Below are 13,194 nucleotides of genomic sequence, written 5' to 3'. Positions count from 1 at the left end.
TGAGCAGAGCTGGAGGAGAGGAGGAGCAGCCCCCATGAAGCAGGAGGTGGGGGACTCCCACCTGACCTCAGCCAGGCACTCAGCAGCACCTGGAGGCAAGCCCAGAGCCTCCTCCCAGAGGCCAGCTCCAAGCCTTGCCCGGGGCCAGGCTCAGCCCCGGGGGTGAGTCATGGATCAGGAGGACTCAACATGACCCTGGGGAAGGCCCTGAGCCACCAGAGGTACTTGGAGAGGGAAAGCCCAAGAGGTCCTCAGGCTCCAGGAGACAGCTGAAGAACCTCAGAGGTCATCTGGCTGCAGGAGACAGCTGAGGATGAAGCAGCTCAAGAGGCCATCTTCTGCCTCACCCTCCCCTCAGGCCTCGGCAGTGGCCCTCAAGTGACAGTTGTGGGTGGTTGGTTGTGCAACCAAGTCCTCCAGGCCCCCAGCTGAGGCTGCTCAGCTCTTTAGCAACCTCCTTGCCCTGCCTCCAAATCCTGCTGCAGGCCTCTCCTGAGGGACACAGCTGGGCCACCCCTGCCCCCCTCCAGACAGCCCTCCCCAAGAGCCCTGCTGGATGCAGCTCTGAGGCTGGGGGGAGGCACTGCAAGAGGCTGCCCAGGGAGGCCCTGCTGTGCCCCCAGGGAGGCCCTGCCTGTCCCCCCAGGGAGGCCCTGCCTGTCCCCCCAGGGAGGCCCTGCCTGTCCCCCCAGGGAGGCCCTGCTGTGCCCCCCAGGGAGGCCCTGCTGTGCCCCCAGGGAGGCCCTGCTGTGCCCCCCCAGGGAGGCCCTGCTGTGCCCCCAGGGAGGCCCTGCTGTGCCCCCCAGGGAGGCCCTGCCTGTGCCCCCAGGGAGGCCCTGCTGTGCCCCCAGGGAGGCCCTGCCTGTCCCCCCCAGGGAGGCCCTGCTGTGCCCCCCCAGGGAGGCCCTGCCTGTGCCCCCCAGGGAGGCCCTGCTGTGCCCCCAGGGAGGCCCTGCTGTGCCCCCCCAGGGAGGCCCTGCTGTGCCCCCCCAGGGAGGCCCTGCTGTGCCCCCCAGGGAGGCCCTGCTGTGCCCCCCAGGGAGGCCCTGCCTGTCCCCCCAGGGAGGCCCTGCTGTGCCCCCCAGGGAGGCCCTGCTGTGCCCCCCCAGGGAGGCCCTGCTGTGCCCCCCCAGGGAGGCCCTGCTGTGCCCCCCCAGGGAGGCCCTGCTGTGCCCCCCAGGGAGGCCCTGCTGTGCCCCCCAGGGAGGCCCTGCTGTGCCCCCAGGGAGGCCCTGCTGTGCCCCCAGGGAGGCCCTGCCTGTCCCCCCCAGGGAGGCCCTGCCTGTCCCCCCCAGGAGGGGCTTGGAGGCCACCCTTGGATGAGGCCCTGAAGCAGCCTGGGCTGATAGAGAGAGGCCCAGCTGGAGCTGGAGCACCTTGGAGGTCCCTTCCAAGCCAAGCCCTGAGCTTGAAGACCTCTTCCAACCTGCTCCATGGTTCTGAGACCTTGAAGGGCCCCAAGCCCTGCAGCAAAGACCCCAAAGGTGGAGCAGGGACCCAAAACCCAGAGCAGGGACCCCAAAGGTGGAGCAGGGACCCAAAACCCAGAGCAGGGACCCCAAAGGTGGAACAGGGACCCAAAACCCAGAGCAAGGACCCCAAAGGTGGAGCAGGGACCCAAAACCCAGAGCAGGGACCCCAAAGGTGGAGCAGGGACCCCAACCCCTGGAGCAAGACCTCAAGTGTGAGGCAGGGACCCAACCCCTGGAGCAGGGACCCCAAAACCAGAAGCAAGGACCCTGAGGACCTTCAGGCCCCTGGACTGGAAGGGGTGGGAAGGGCCCTCCAAGCCCCCCAGTCCCAAGCCCCCCTGCCCCCCCAGCTCCCCTCCATCCTCTTACCTGGCAGAAGCCCTTCAGCACCCCGAGGAGCTCCAAGGCTCTGCTCTCCAGGCCAAGCTTCTCCCAGCCCTGCCTGAGGGCTCCTTTTATGAGCAGCCCTTGGAGGAAGTAACCTCCTGGGGCCAGGAGCTTCCTGGCTATGCAAATCCTCCAGGGGACCTTCAGTGCCTGGGGACATCTTCAGCAAACACTTCTGGGAAGGGGGCACCTCCCCTGCCCCTGCCCCCAGGCCCTCCTGCAGCTCACTTCCTCCACAGCTTGCACTCCTGCCCCGGGGAGAAGGCCAGGAGGAGGCAGCTGGGCTCCAACAGCTGCTGGGGTGGTGGCCAGGCTGGGGGAGAAGGCCCTTGGGCAACCTCCAGAAGGCCAGGAACCCCCAGGAGGCAGCCCAGGAGGCCAAGAGGAGGCCCCCAGGGGCCCAAGAGGAGGACCCCCAGGAGGCAGCCCAGGAGGCCAAGAGGAGGCCCCCAGGGGCCCAAGAGGAGGACCCCCAGGAGGCAGCCCAGGGGCCCAAGAGGAGGCCCCCAGGAGCCCAAGAGGAGGCCCCCCAGGAGGCAGCCCAGGGGCCCAAGAGGAGGCCCCCAGGAGGCAGCCCAGGGGCCCAAGAGGAGGCCCCCAGGAGGCAGCCCAGGGGCCCAAGAGGAGGCCCCCCAGGAGGCCACCCAGGGGCCCCCCAGGAGCCCAAGAGGAGGCCCCCCAGGAGGCTGCCCAGGAGCCCAAGAGGAGGCCCCCAGGAGCCCAAGAGAAGGCCCCCCAGGAGGCCAAGAGGAGGCCCCCCAGGAGGCAGCCCAGGGGCCCAAGAGGAGGCCCCCCAGGAGGCTGCCCAGGAGCCCAAGAGGAGGCAGCCCAGGAGCCCAAGAGAAGGCCCCCCAGGAGGCAGCCCAGGGGCCCAAGAGGAGGCCCCCCAGGAGGCAGCCCAGGGGCCCAAGAGGAGGCCCCCCAGGAGGCCACCCAGGGGCCCCCCAGGAGCCCAAGAGGAGGCCCCCCAGGAGGCCACCCAGGGGCCCAAGAGGAGGCCACCCCCAGGGGCCCAAGAGGAGGCCCCCCAGGAGGTGGCCCAGGAGCCCAAGAGGAGGCCCCCCAGGAGGTGGCCCCCCAGGAGGCTGCCCAGGGGCCCAAGAGGAGGCCCCCCAGGAGGCCACCCAGAGGCCCAAGAGGAGGCAGCCCAGGAGCCCAAGAGGAGGCCCCCAGGAGGCCGCCCAGGGGCCCCCAGGAGGAGCCCAGGCCCAGGAGGTGTGGAGCTGAGGGCCATGGCCTGGGGGTGCAGTGTCCATGCCTGGAGGTTCTCCAAAGCCCTGGAGAGGTGGTGGGGGGTGGGCAGGAGATGACCTCTGGCTCAGAGGCTCTCCACCTGCACAGGAAGGCTGCTGCAGAAGGGCTGCTGGAGGAGCCATGCCCTGGGGGGTGACAGCCCTGCTGATGTCACTGCCAGGACTCAGCTGGGACCTTCTGCTGGGCCCTCCAGGAGCTCCTGAGGCCAGCACTGAATCACCAGCACCTCCTGCTCTTGCTTTCAGTTTCCATCTGAGTCCTCCCCCTGAGGTCAGCAGGGAGGTGTCCCCAAGGCTTGACCCAACCCTTCTGCTCTCCGTGGACACCAGCAGCTGCCAGGCAACCGCCCCAGGCGCCACCAAAGCCTCCTCCCTCCCCTCCAGTGCTTCAGGCTCTTCCTTGTGGGGCTCAGGGAAGCACAGAGAGACCTCACAGACCCTGGAGGACATCACCATGGCCAAACCATGCCCTCAATCCCTGCTTGGGTTGGAAGGACCTCCAAGATCACCACCCTAGGACCACCCAAGCAGCTGTGGTGGTTGGAGGGAGCCCCAAGCCCATGGAGAACACAGAGGCAGGACCCCCATGGCCACTCCTCCTGACCCCCAGGCCCTGGCCAGCAGCAGCTCCTCTGGAGCTCATCCTCACCTTTGGCCATGGTGATTCAGCTTCTCTCCAGGAACTGGGGTGGGAGAGCTGCCAGCAGCCCTCAACGGTTCCCAGCACCTCGGTTTCCTCCTCTGAGCTCTCTCCAGCCCCAACCTTCACCTCCTCAGCTCCTTCCTCAATCTCTCAGAACAAGCTGTGCAGGGAGGTGCTGGAGGACCCACCCTGGAGCTGCTTCAGGGAAGCTGAGAGCAGCTTCAGCTGCTTGGAGCTGGCCCTGCTGGGCCAAGGGCCCTTGGGAGCTCCCAGACCAGGGCCCCAGCACTGAGGGGCTGCTGTAGGAGCCTCCAGCCTGGAGGGGACCTCCAAGCCCAGCCGAGTCCGACCCCACCGTGGCCACCCACCCACGGCCAGACCTCTCCTGAACCCCCTCCAGGACCTGCAGCTCCACCAGCTCCCTTGCCCAGCTCGGGGACCCCTCTCCAGCGCTGCCCCCACCTCCCCGAGGCTCTTGAGGGCTTCTCCTGGACGGAGTCCAGCACCTCCAAGCCCTTCTCCAGCCAAACCGGTCCCGGGAGCCCTGGCCCCGGCCCCCAGCGGCCTCGAACCCTCGGCCCCGGGGCTCGCAGCCTTCCCCCGCCCCCGGCACCGCTCCGGCCTGCGGCTCTGCTGCTGCTGCTGCAGCGCCACCTGCTGGCGGGAGGCCGCCGGTGCGCCACGGCTGCCTGGGCACCCCCCGGGGTCCGCAGCGCTCCCAGGGGACCCCCCGGGGCCCTGCCCACGCTCAGAGAGGCCCAGCTGGGACTCCGCTCTCTGGAGCTGCCCCCTGAGCGCTCCTCCTGCTCCCAAGCCGCTCCTTGGCTGTGGGCCAGGGGAGCTAATTAAGGTGGGTAGTTAAGGCAGCTAATTAGTGTTGCTCCTCAAGAGCCAGAAGGAAGCAGCAAGGCAAGGAGCAGCCTGGGTCCTTGGGAAGCTCAGATCCCAGCCCAGCAGAGCTTAGACCACAACCTAACAAAGCTCAGGCTCACGACCAGTACAACACAGGCCCAGAGCCAGCAGAACTCAGGGCTAGCCGAGCCGAGCCCAGGCCTGAGCCCAGCACAGCCCAGGCCTGAGCCCAGCACAGCCCAGGCCTGAGCCCAGCACAGCCCAGGCCTACCCAAGAGCCATGCAGAGCCCAGGCCCTGCAGAACTCAAGCCTAACAAAACTCCAACTCAATCCTAGCCCAACCTCAACTCAAGCTTTGCACAACTTCAGCTCAGGCCTAACAAAACCTCTGCTCCAGCCTGCAGCACATTGCAGCTCAGTCCCAGCACGAGTGCAAGCCCCCAGAGCCTAGAGCCGAGCAGCAGAGCCGTGGCAGCTCCGGGAGCAGCTCCTAAGCCAGGCTCAGGCTCTGCCAAGCAGGGCAGGCCCGAGCCCGAGCCTGCCCCCAGCTCCTGCTGCCCCCTGGGCGAGCCCCCGAGCTCCGCTCAGGCCTCCCTGGGGCAGAGGGCAGCAGCAGCTGGGCCCAGCTGAGCAGCAGCAGCAGCAGCACAGATTCCACCTGGCAAAAGTGATGGATTTTATTTACAACTCCCAGGGGCAGGAGGGCTCCGAAGGGAAAGCCACCAGGAGGGGTGGGAAAGGAGGAGGGAGACCAGGCCCCGACCTCCACCTCGAGCCCAGAAGCCAAACCTCGAGCCCAGGAGGAAGGATTTGCCTCCTGGGGGCAGCGAGGGGGAAGGGGGCCCAGGCTGGGAGCAGTCCTCTCGCTCTGGCTCCGAGCCACAGGGTTCCAGGCGTGGGGAGAGAGAAGTGGAGATCCTCCTGGGCTGCAGGGAGGCCCTTCCAGCCGCCTGCCTCCAGCCTAGTGGCTCTCTCCTTTCTTGCCAACCACCTGCAGGGAGACAAGGAAACCACACAAGGGCTCAGGACAAAGAGGTCTCGGGGGGAGAGGGCTCACAAAGGCTTGGGACCCCCCCCCGGCCCCCCTGGGGTTACAGCAGGGCAGCCCAAGCTTAAGCCTGGCTTAGGCAGCAAGAGACACTTGAGGTGCTCAGCTCCCTCCCATCCACCTGGCAGAGGGGGAGAGGGGAGGAGAGGAGGGATGGGGCTGAGGGGGGAGGCAGGAGGAGAGGAGGGACAGGGCCAGAGGGGGGAGGCAGGAGGAGAGGAGGGACAGGGGCTGAGGGGGGAGGCAGGAGGAGAGGAGGGACAGGGCCAGAGGGGGGAGGCAGGAGGAGAGGAGGGACAGGGGCTGAGGGGGGAGGCAGGAGGAGAGGAGGGACAGGGGCTGAGGGGGGAGGCAGGAGGAGAGGAGGGACAGGGCTGAGGGGGGAGGCAGGAGGAGAGGAGGGACAGGGCTGAGGGGGGAGGCAGGAGGAGAGGAGGGACAGGGGCTGAGGGGGGAGGCAGGAGGAGAGGAGGGATGGGGCCAGAGGGGGGAGGCAGGAGGAGAGGAGGGACAGGGCCAGAGGGGGGAGGCAGGAGGAGAGGAGGGATGGGGCTGAGGGGGGAGGCAGGAGGAGAGGAGGGATGGGGCCAGAGGGGGGAGGCAGGAGGAGAGGAGGGACAGGGCCAGAGGGGGAGGCAGGAGGAGAGGAGGGACAGGGCCAGAGGGGGGAGGCAGGAGGAGAGGAGGGACAGGGCCAGAGGGGGGAGGCAGGAGGAGAGGAGGGACAGGGCCAGAGGGGGGAGGCAGGAGGAGAGGAGGGACAGGGGGGCCTGGGGCACCCACAGCCAGCCCTGGGGGCCAGTGCCAGGAGGCTGAGGAGCTGCAGCAGGGGCAGGACTCACTCTCTTGAAGTCATTCATGTTAGTGGCCTGCACTGGGGTCCCAATGAAGGTGAAGTAGGAGATCCTCGTGGTCTCCTCGTCTCCGTGGTTGGACTGGACAAACAGCTGCGAGGAGGCAAGCACAGAGCCTCAGGGGAAGCTCCTCCTGCCCCTCCTCCTCCTCCAATCAGGCCCCAGGTAGCTCCTGGGGCAGCTTGGTGCCAAGGCTCTCAGCACCCTCCTGGGGGAAGAACTTCCTCCTGCTGCCCAGCCTCTGCCTGCCCTGCTCCAGGTTCAAACCACTGCCACCTCAGGACCTGCTCAACGGCCCCCCCCAGCCTCCCTGGAGCTCCTCCTGGGGGACTGAGGTGCTTCCAGGGCTCCCTCTGACAAGGTCCCTTCCAGGGGCTCCCTCTCAGGGGCTCCCTGAAGCCTCCTGGAGTGCTGGGGCCAGTTCTGAGCTCCTCAGGTGAGGAGGGTCTGGGATGTCCTGGCAGGAGCCCAGCAGCCAGCTGGGGCTGGCCCAAGAGCACCTTCTGAGTGCCTCTCGAGGCCTGGAGGGTGGCGGCCGGGAGGAGGGACACAACGCAGCACCCAGGAGCAGAGACTCCTGCGGGGGGAAGGTGCTGCAGCGAGGCCTGGAGCAGGCTGGCCCCGGGGAGCTGCCAGCAGCAGCTGGCTGGGGGGGGGTGAGGGCTGCAGGGGCCCCCAGGGCTCACAGTGACGCTGTTGACGTTCTGGAACTTGACGTAGCGCAGCGGGACGATGCCATCCTCCCGGATGTCCTCGGGGCTCAGCTCCAGGGCCTGGGTGGGCTCGCTCCGCTCTGCCTCCTCGAAGTCCATGGAGCGAGGCAGGTTGATGAAGATCTTGATGGACTTGGGCCCCTGGCCTGTGGGCACACACAGCGCTGGCCCAGGCCTGCCCTGCCCCAGGGCTGCTCCTGTGCCTGCCCCTGCGCCTGCCCCAGGCCTGCGCCTGCCCTGTGCCTGCCCCTGCCCCAGCTTCTGGGGGGCTGAGCTCAGCCTCTAGGCCAACCCCCACCCCCCTGCCTTGGAGCACCCCCAGTGGAGCCCCCCCAGAGGAACCCATCTATGGAGCTCCAGCCATGGAGCCCCCCCAGAGGAACCCATCTATGGAGCTCCAGCAGTGGAGCCCCCCCAGAGGAACCCATCTATGGAGCTCCAGCTGTGGAGCCCCCCCAGAGGAACCCATCTATGGAGCTCCATCCATGGAGGCCCCCCAGAGGAACCCATCTATGGAGCCCCCCCAGAGGAACCCATCTATGGAGCTCCAGCCATGGAGGCCCCCCAGAGGAACCCATCTATGGAGCCCCCCCTGAGGAACCCATCTATGGAGCTCCAGCCATGGAGGCCCCCCAGAGGAACCCATCTATGGAGCCCCCCCAGAGGAACCCATCTATGGAGCTCCAGCCATGGAGGCCCCCCAGAGGAACCCATCTATGGAGCTCCAGCTGTGGAGCCCCCCCAGCAGAGCCCCAACAAGGAAGCTCCCATCAGCAGAGCACCCCCAAAGGAGCTCCCACCAATGGAGCCCCCCCCACCCCCCCCCCATGGGCCCAACCCATTCCATGACTCCATGCCCCTGAAGGTCCCTCCCACCCCAGCCCATTCCAGAGTCCTTCCCTCACCATTGTCTGGTCCCTGCAGTTTCATGGAGTAGAGCTTGACAGGCTGGCTGAAAGCCACAGTGATCAGCAGCTGTGGAGAGCACAGACCCTGTGAGACACAGGCCTGAGAAAGGCCCCTAACCCCCCCCTCCCAACCAACCAGGGCCCCCCAGAAAGCTGCAGTCCAAAGGGGAGCCCTGCCAGCAGCTCCCCTGCAAGGGGTCCCTGCCAGGAGGACCCTTTGAAAGCATCTCTCCAGGGAGCTCCCTTTCAAGGGGTCCCTGCCAGGAGGACCTCTTCAAGGAAGACTGTTTGCAAAGCTCTCCCCAAGGGGCTCCCTTCCAGGGGCTCCCCTCCAGGGGCTCCCCTCCAGGGGGTGCCTCCCCCCCGCACCTGCTCGTCGCAGTCGGACTGCAGGTAGGAGCAGTCCTTGCGCAGGCAGTTGTCGAAGCCGTGCTCGTCGCTCTCGTTCAGGCACTCGCAGCCTGCCTTGTTGATGAAGGGCAGCAGATCCATCTGCGGGCACGGGGGGGTCAGGGGGGCACGGGGGGCAGGGCAGGGCTGCGCCCCACGCGGCCCCAACCCCCCCAGGGCACCCCCCCTGCTGCCTGCGGGGCTGCGCAGAGCCGGGAGGCCACGGCGGGGCCAGCCCGGGGCAGGGGCCGACTGCCCTCCCCTGCCCTCCTCTGCCCTCCCCTCTCCTGCCCCTGCCCGCCCCTCTCCTGCCCCTGCCCTCCTCTCTCCTGCCCCTGCCCTCCTCTCTCCTGCCCCTGCCCTCCCCTGCCCTCCTCTCTCCTGCCCCTGCCCTCCCCTGCCCTCCCCTCTCCTGCCCCTGCCCTCCCCTGCCCTCCTCTCTCCTGCCCCTGCCCTCCCCTGCCCTCCTCTCTCCTGCCCCTGCCCTCCCCTGCCCTCCTCTCTCCTGCCCCTGCCCTCCCCTCTCCTCCTCTCTCCTGCCCCTGCCCTCCCCTGCCCTCCCCTCTCCTGCCCCTGCCCTCCCCTCTCCTGCCCCTGCCCTCCCCTGCCCTCCTCTCTCCTGCCCCTGCCCTCCCCTCTCCTGCCCCTGCCCTCCCCTCTCCTCCTCTCTCCTGCCCCTGCCCCTCCTCTCCTCCTCTCTCCTGCCCCTCCTCTCTCCTGCCCCTGCCCCTCCCCCTCCTGCCCCTCCTCTCTCCTGCCCCTGCCCCTCTCCTCCTCCTCTCTCCTGCCCCTGCCCCTCTCCTCTCCTCCCCCTCTCCCCTGCCCCTCCTCTCCTCCTCTCCCCTGCCCCTCCTCTCCCCCTCTCTCCTGCCCCTCCTCTCCCCCTCTCCCCTGCCCCTCCTCTCTCCTGCCCCTGCCCCTCCTCTCCTCCTCTCCCCTGCCCCTCCTCTCCTCCTCCTCTCTCCTGCCCCTGCCCTCCTCCTCCTCTCCCCTGCCCCTCCTCTCCCCCTCTCCCCTGCCCCCCTCCCCACTTCCCCACCCCCTCTGGCAGCCTCACTCCTCACCCCGAAGGCCCCAGCCAGGCCCTGCTCCACCCTGGGATCTCCTTCCCCTCCCCACCACCTCCCCAGATCCATCCCACCCCCAGGGCCAGCTGCTGGAGGGGAAGCTGAAGCTGGGCCGAGGCTCTGGCACCAGAACCTCTGCCTCCTCTCCCTGATCTCTCAGGGCTGCCAGCAGGAGGCTGGAAGGGGAGCAAGGGAGAGCCCCGGAGCCGCGCTGGGGTGGGGGAGGTGCCTGCAAGGCAAGGAGGTGCAGGAGCCACCTACATAGCCCCTGGGGATGTCTGAGTCCTCAGTGCTGCCAGGGTCGTTCTCCAGGTGCTGCTTGATCTTCTCCTCCAGCCCCACAGCATCTGCCCCCTGGTACTGGTCGACCCTCACCTTGTTGCGGAAGAAGAGGAAGGTCGGGGTGGCAGAGATGTTGTTGGTGGCAGCTGTGCCCTGCGGGGTGGGGACCAGAGGTGAGCTCCAGAGCTGCTGCACCCACGCTGGGCAGCCAGGCCTGAAGGACCTGGAGGCTGTGCAGGCTGAGCAGAGGCCTCCCTGCTCTGCTCCCCCGGCGGAGGTCAGGGCCAGGAGGGGTTGGGCCCCGCGCCGGAAGCGGGTGAGGGCAAGAAGAGGCAGCCTCAAGAGGCACCAGGGGAGGATGAGGCTGGGCAGGAGGGGCAACTTCCACCCCAAAACACTTGGCCAGGCTGCCCAGGGCACTGCTGGAGCCTCCAGCCCTGGAGGGACCCCAAAGCCCTGGAGAGGTGGTGCTGAGGGCCAGGGGGTGGTGGTGAGCTGGCACTGGAGGAGCCTCCAGCCCTGGAGGGACCCCAAAGCCCTGGAGAGGTGGTGCTGAGGGCCAGGGGGTGGTGGTGAGCTGGCACTGGAGGAGCCTCCAGCCCTGGAGGGACCCCAAAGCCCTGGAGAGGTGGTGCTGAGGGCCAGGGCCTGGGGGTGAGCTGGCACTGCTGGAGCCTCCAGCCCTGGAGGGACCCCAGAGCCCTGGAGAGGTGGTGCTGAGGGCCAGGGCTTGGGGGTGAGCTGGCCCTGGAGGAGCCTCCAGCCCTGGAGAGGTGGTGCTGAGGGCCAGGGGGTGGTGGTGAGCTGGCACTGCTGGAGCCTCCAGCCCTGGAGAGGTGGTGCTGAGGGCCAGGGGGTGGTGGTGAGCTGGCACTGGAGGAGCCTCCAGCCCTGGAGAGGTGGTGCTGAGGGCCAGGGGGTGGTGGTGAGCTGGCACTGCTGGAGCCTCCAGCCCTGGAGAGGTGGTGCTGAGGGCCAGGGCCTGGGGGTGAGCTGGCACTGCTGGAGCCTCCAGCCCTGGAGGGACCCCAGAGCCCTGGAGAGGTGGTGCTGAGGGCCAGGGCCTGGGGGTGAGCTGGCACTGGAGGAGCCTCCAGCCCTGGGGAGGTGGTGCTGAGGGCCAGGGCTTGGGGGTGAGCTGGCACTGGAGGAGCCTCCAGCCCTGGAGAGGTGGTGCTGAGGGCCAGGGGGTGGTGGTGAGCTGGCACTGAAGGAGCCTCCAGCCCTGGAGAGGTGGTGCTGAGGGCCAGGGGGTGGTGGTGAGCTGGCACTGAAGGAGCCTCCAGCCCTGGAGGGACCCCAGAGCCCTGGAGAGGTGGTGCTGAGGGCCAGGGCCTGGGGGTGAGCTGGCACTGGAGGAGCCTCCAGCCCTGGGGAGGTGGTGCTGAGGGCCAGGGGGTGGTGGTGAGCTGGCACTGCTGGAGCCTCCAGCCCTGGAGGGACCCCAGAGCCCTGGAGAGGTGGTGCTGAGGGCCAGGGGGTGGTGGTGAGCTGGCACTGCTGGAGCCTCCAGCCCTGGAGAGGTGGTGCTGAGGGCCAGGGGGTGGTGGTGAGCTGGCACTGCTGGAGCCTCCAGCCCTGGAGAGGTGGTGCTGAGGGCCAGGGCTTGGGGGTGAGCTGGCAGGGACCCCCCAGGAGCCCAGCCTAGGGCCAGCAGGGACCTTCCAGATCCTCCAGCTCCAACCCCCTGCCACTAGGCCACGTTGCTCAGAGCCTCCCCCCAAGGCAGCCTTCAGCTTGGAGAGACTTGGAACCCCCCCTGGTGCCCCCAGAAGCATCTGCAGAGGAGCAGCAGCAGTGGCCAAGGCCACACCAACCTGGCACTGGTGCACATCCACCTCCAAGAAGGTGGCCTGGGGGTATTTGTTGCTGAGAGAATTGAAGGCTGGAGCTATCCTCAGGCAGGGCCCACACCTGGCAGAGAAAGCAAAGCTTCAGTCACCTCCAAGCTGCTTCTCCACCACTGCTGCCCCAGCAAAGCCTCCAGCCCTCCCCACTCCCACCCCAAACTCCTCCTGCACAGCAGCAATTCCCCAAAGCAGCCCCCCAAATCCCGAGGGACGTTGAGCTCAAGGACAAAGCTAAGCACAACCCAAAGCTCTGCATTCTGGGGCTCTGTGGGAGGCTTCCCCAGCTGAGCAAATCTGTTGGTGGTGAAGAGAAACGACTCAGAGCCCCACTGGCAGGGCACTGGCTCAGGAGGGCCTGCAGGGGAAGGGGAAGCCAGGAGCAGAAGCACTGACAAGGAGGATCTCAGACAATGCTTTTTGTCGCCACCCAACAGAGCTCCTCCAGCCCAGGGCAAGGCCTCGGGCCCAGCCCCACAGGCAGAGGAAGGTTTGAGGCCCTCAGAGAGGGGGGAAAGGCCGGAGCCCCCCCCGGGATGACTTCCCCCCCCCCCCCCCCCCAACAAGCAACCCCCCCGGGGGTGCCAGCAGACCCCCGAAGCGCAGCCCAGGAGGATCGTTACGGTCACGGCTCGCAGCCCCCCCCCCAACAGGCGACATTTGAGTCCCCAACTCCCCCTCCAGAAGCCGCCAGAAACTTCCCGAGGGAGGCTGCGGCCAGGCCTCGGCGGGGCCCAGGCCGCGGCCTGCGGGCAGAGGGGGTGCGGGAAGGGTCTCCGCCGCCCCGGGGGCCCTCCCCGCCCCCCCCGTGCCCTCGGGGGAGCGCAGCCCCGAGCCGCTCCACCCTGCTGTACTCACCCCCGCATGGTGAACTTGACCACGGCCAAGCGGGAGCCGGCGGCGCTGAGCTCGGGCTGGAACTCGGCGTCGTTGGCGATCACCTTCACGCCCACCATCCTCGCCCGGACGGGTGGGGGGGGGGGGAGGAAGCGCGCCCGGGGCCCGGGGGGTATCTTGCAGCGTCACGGCGGGAAGCGCGGAGCCCGGCATGCACCGCTCGGCTCAGCGCGCAGGCGCGGCCGCCGCGCCGCTCCCGCACCGGGGCCCGCCGGCCGCTGTGGGCAGCGCGGAGGGCGGCAACGGGGGAGGGGCGGCGCCATCTTGGGAGAGGGCACGGTGAAGCCGCCGCTAGGCCGCCATGTTGGAAGCGGGGTGGCTGAGTGGGGGGGTGGCGGCGGGAGCGGCCATCTTGGGAGCGGGCGGCGGGAGGGGCGGCGAAGCCACCGGGGGGCGGCCGTGTTGGAGGGCGGGGAAGGCAAGCAGGGGGCAGTCTCGCGAGGCGCCATCTTGGGTGAGGGCAGCCAGAGGCTGTCGGCCATCTTGGCTAGGGGCAAGAGCTGTCAGTCTAGGGAGCGAAGCTGCACCGCTCAGTTTGGGGCCAAGAGAGACGGTCAGGGATTTAGTATTAGCCGCAGCC

The 13,194-nt window shown here is 68.5% G+C and overlaps 1 protein-coding gene across 1 annotated transcript; it reads right to left on the bottom strand.

Moving 5' to 3' along the window:
• Window positions 1-5,269: 5,269 nt before the first annotated feature.
• TXNL1 (thioredoxin like 1) lies at window positions 5,270-12,719 on the bottom strand. Its single transcript, XM_054179273.1, has 8 exons — window positions 12,576-12,719; window positions 11,688-11,784; window positions 9,850-10,023; window positions 8,501-8,623; window positions 8,129-8,198; window positions 7,197-7,369; window positions 6,499-6,603; window positions 5,270-5,599 (listed from the first exon to the last, which is right to left on the bottom strand). Exons 1-8 carry the CDS (start codon window positions 12,671-12,673, stop codon window positions 5,570-5,572), a joined length of 870 nt encoding a protein of 289 aa, XP_054035248.1. The 5' UTR covers window positions 12,674-12,719; the 3' UTR covers window positions 5,270-5,569.
• Window positions 12,720-13,194: the final 475 nt, after the last annotated feature.

Source organism: Dryobates pubescens (genome assembly GCF_014839835.1).
Source record: "Dryobates pubescens isolate bDryPub1 chromosome Z unlocalized genomic scaffold, bDryPub1.pri SUPER_Z_unloc_1, whole genome shotgun sequence".
Lineage (NCBI taxonomy): Eukaryota > Metazoa > Chordata > Aves > Piciformes > Picidae > Dryobates > Dryobates pubescens.
Note: the sequence above shows the minus strand (reverse complement) of the source record. Positions and strands in the feature narration are given on the sequence as shown.

Coding starts and splice junctions, on each gene's coding strand:
- TXNL1 (XM_054179273.1), bottom strand. CDS start 12,673: ATGGTGGGCGTGAAGGTGATCGCCAACGACGCCGAGTTCCAGCCCGAG. Junction 11,785..12,575: donor GTCAAGTTCACCATGCGGGG/GTGAGTACAGCA, acceptor TTTCTCTGCCAG/GTGTGGGCCCTGCCTGAGGA. Junction 8,624..9,849: donor CAGACATCCCCAGGGGCTAT/GTAGGTGGCTCC, acceptor CCGTGCCCGCAG/ATGGATCTGCTGCCCTTCAT.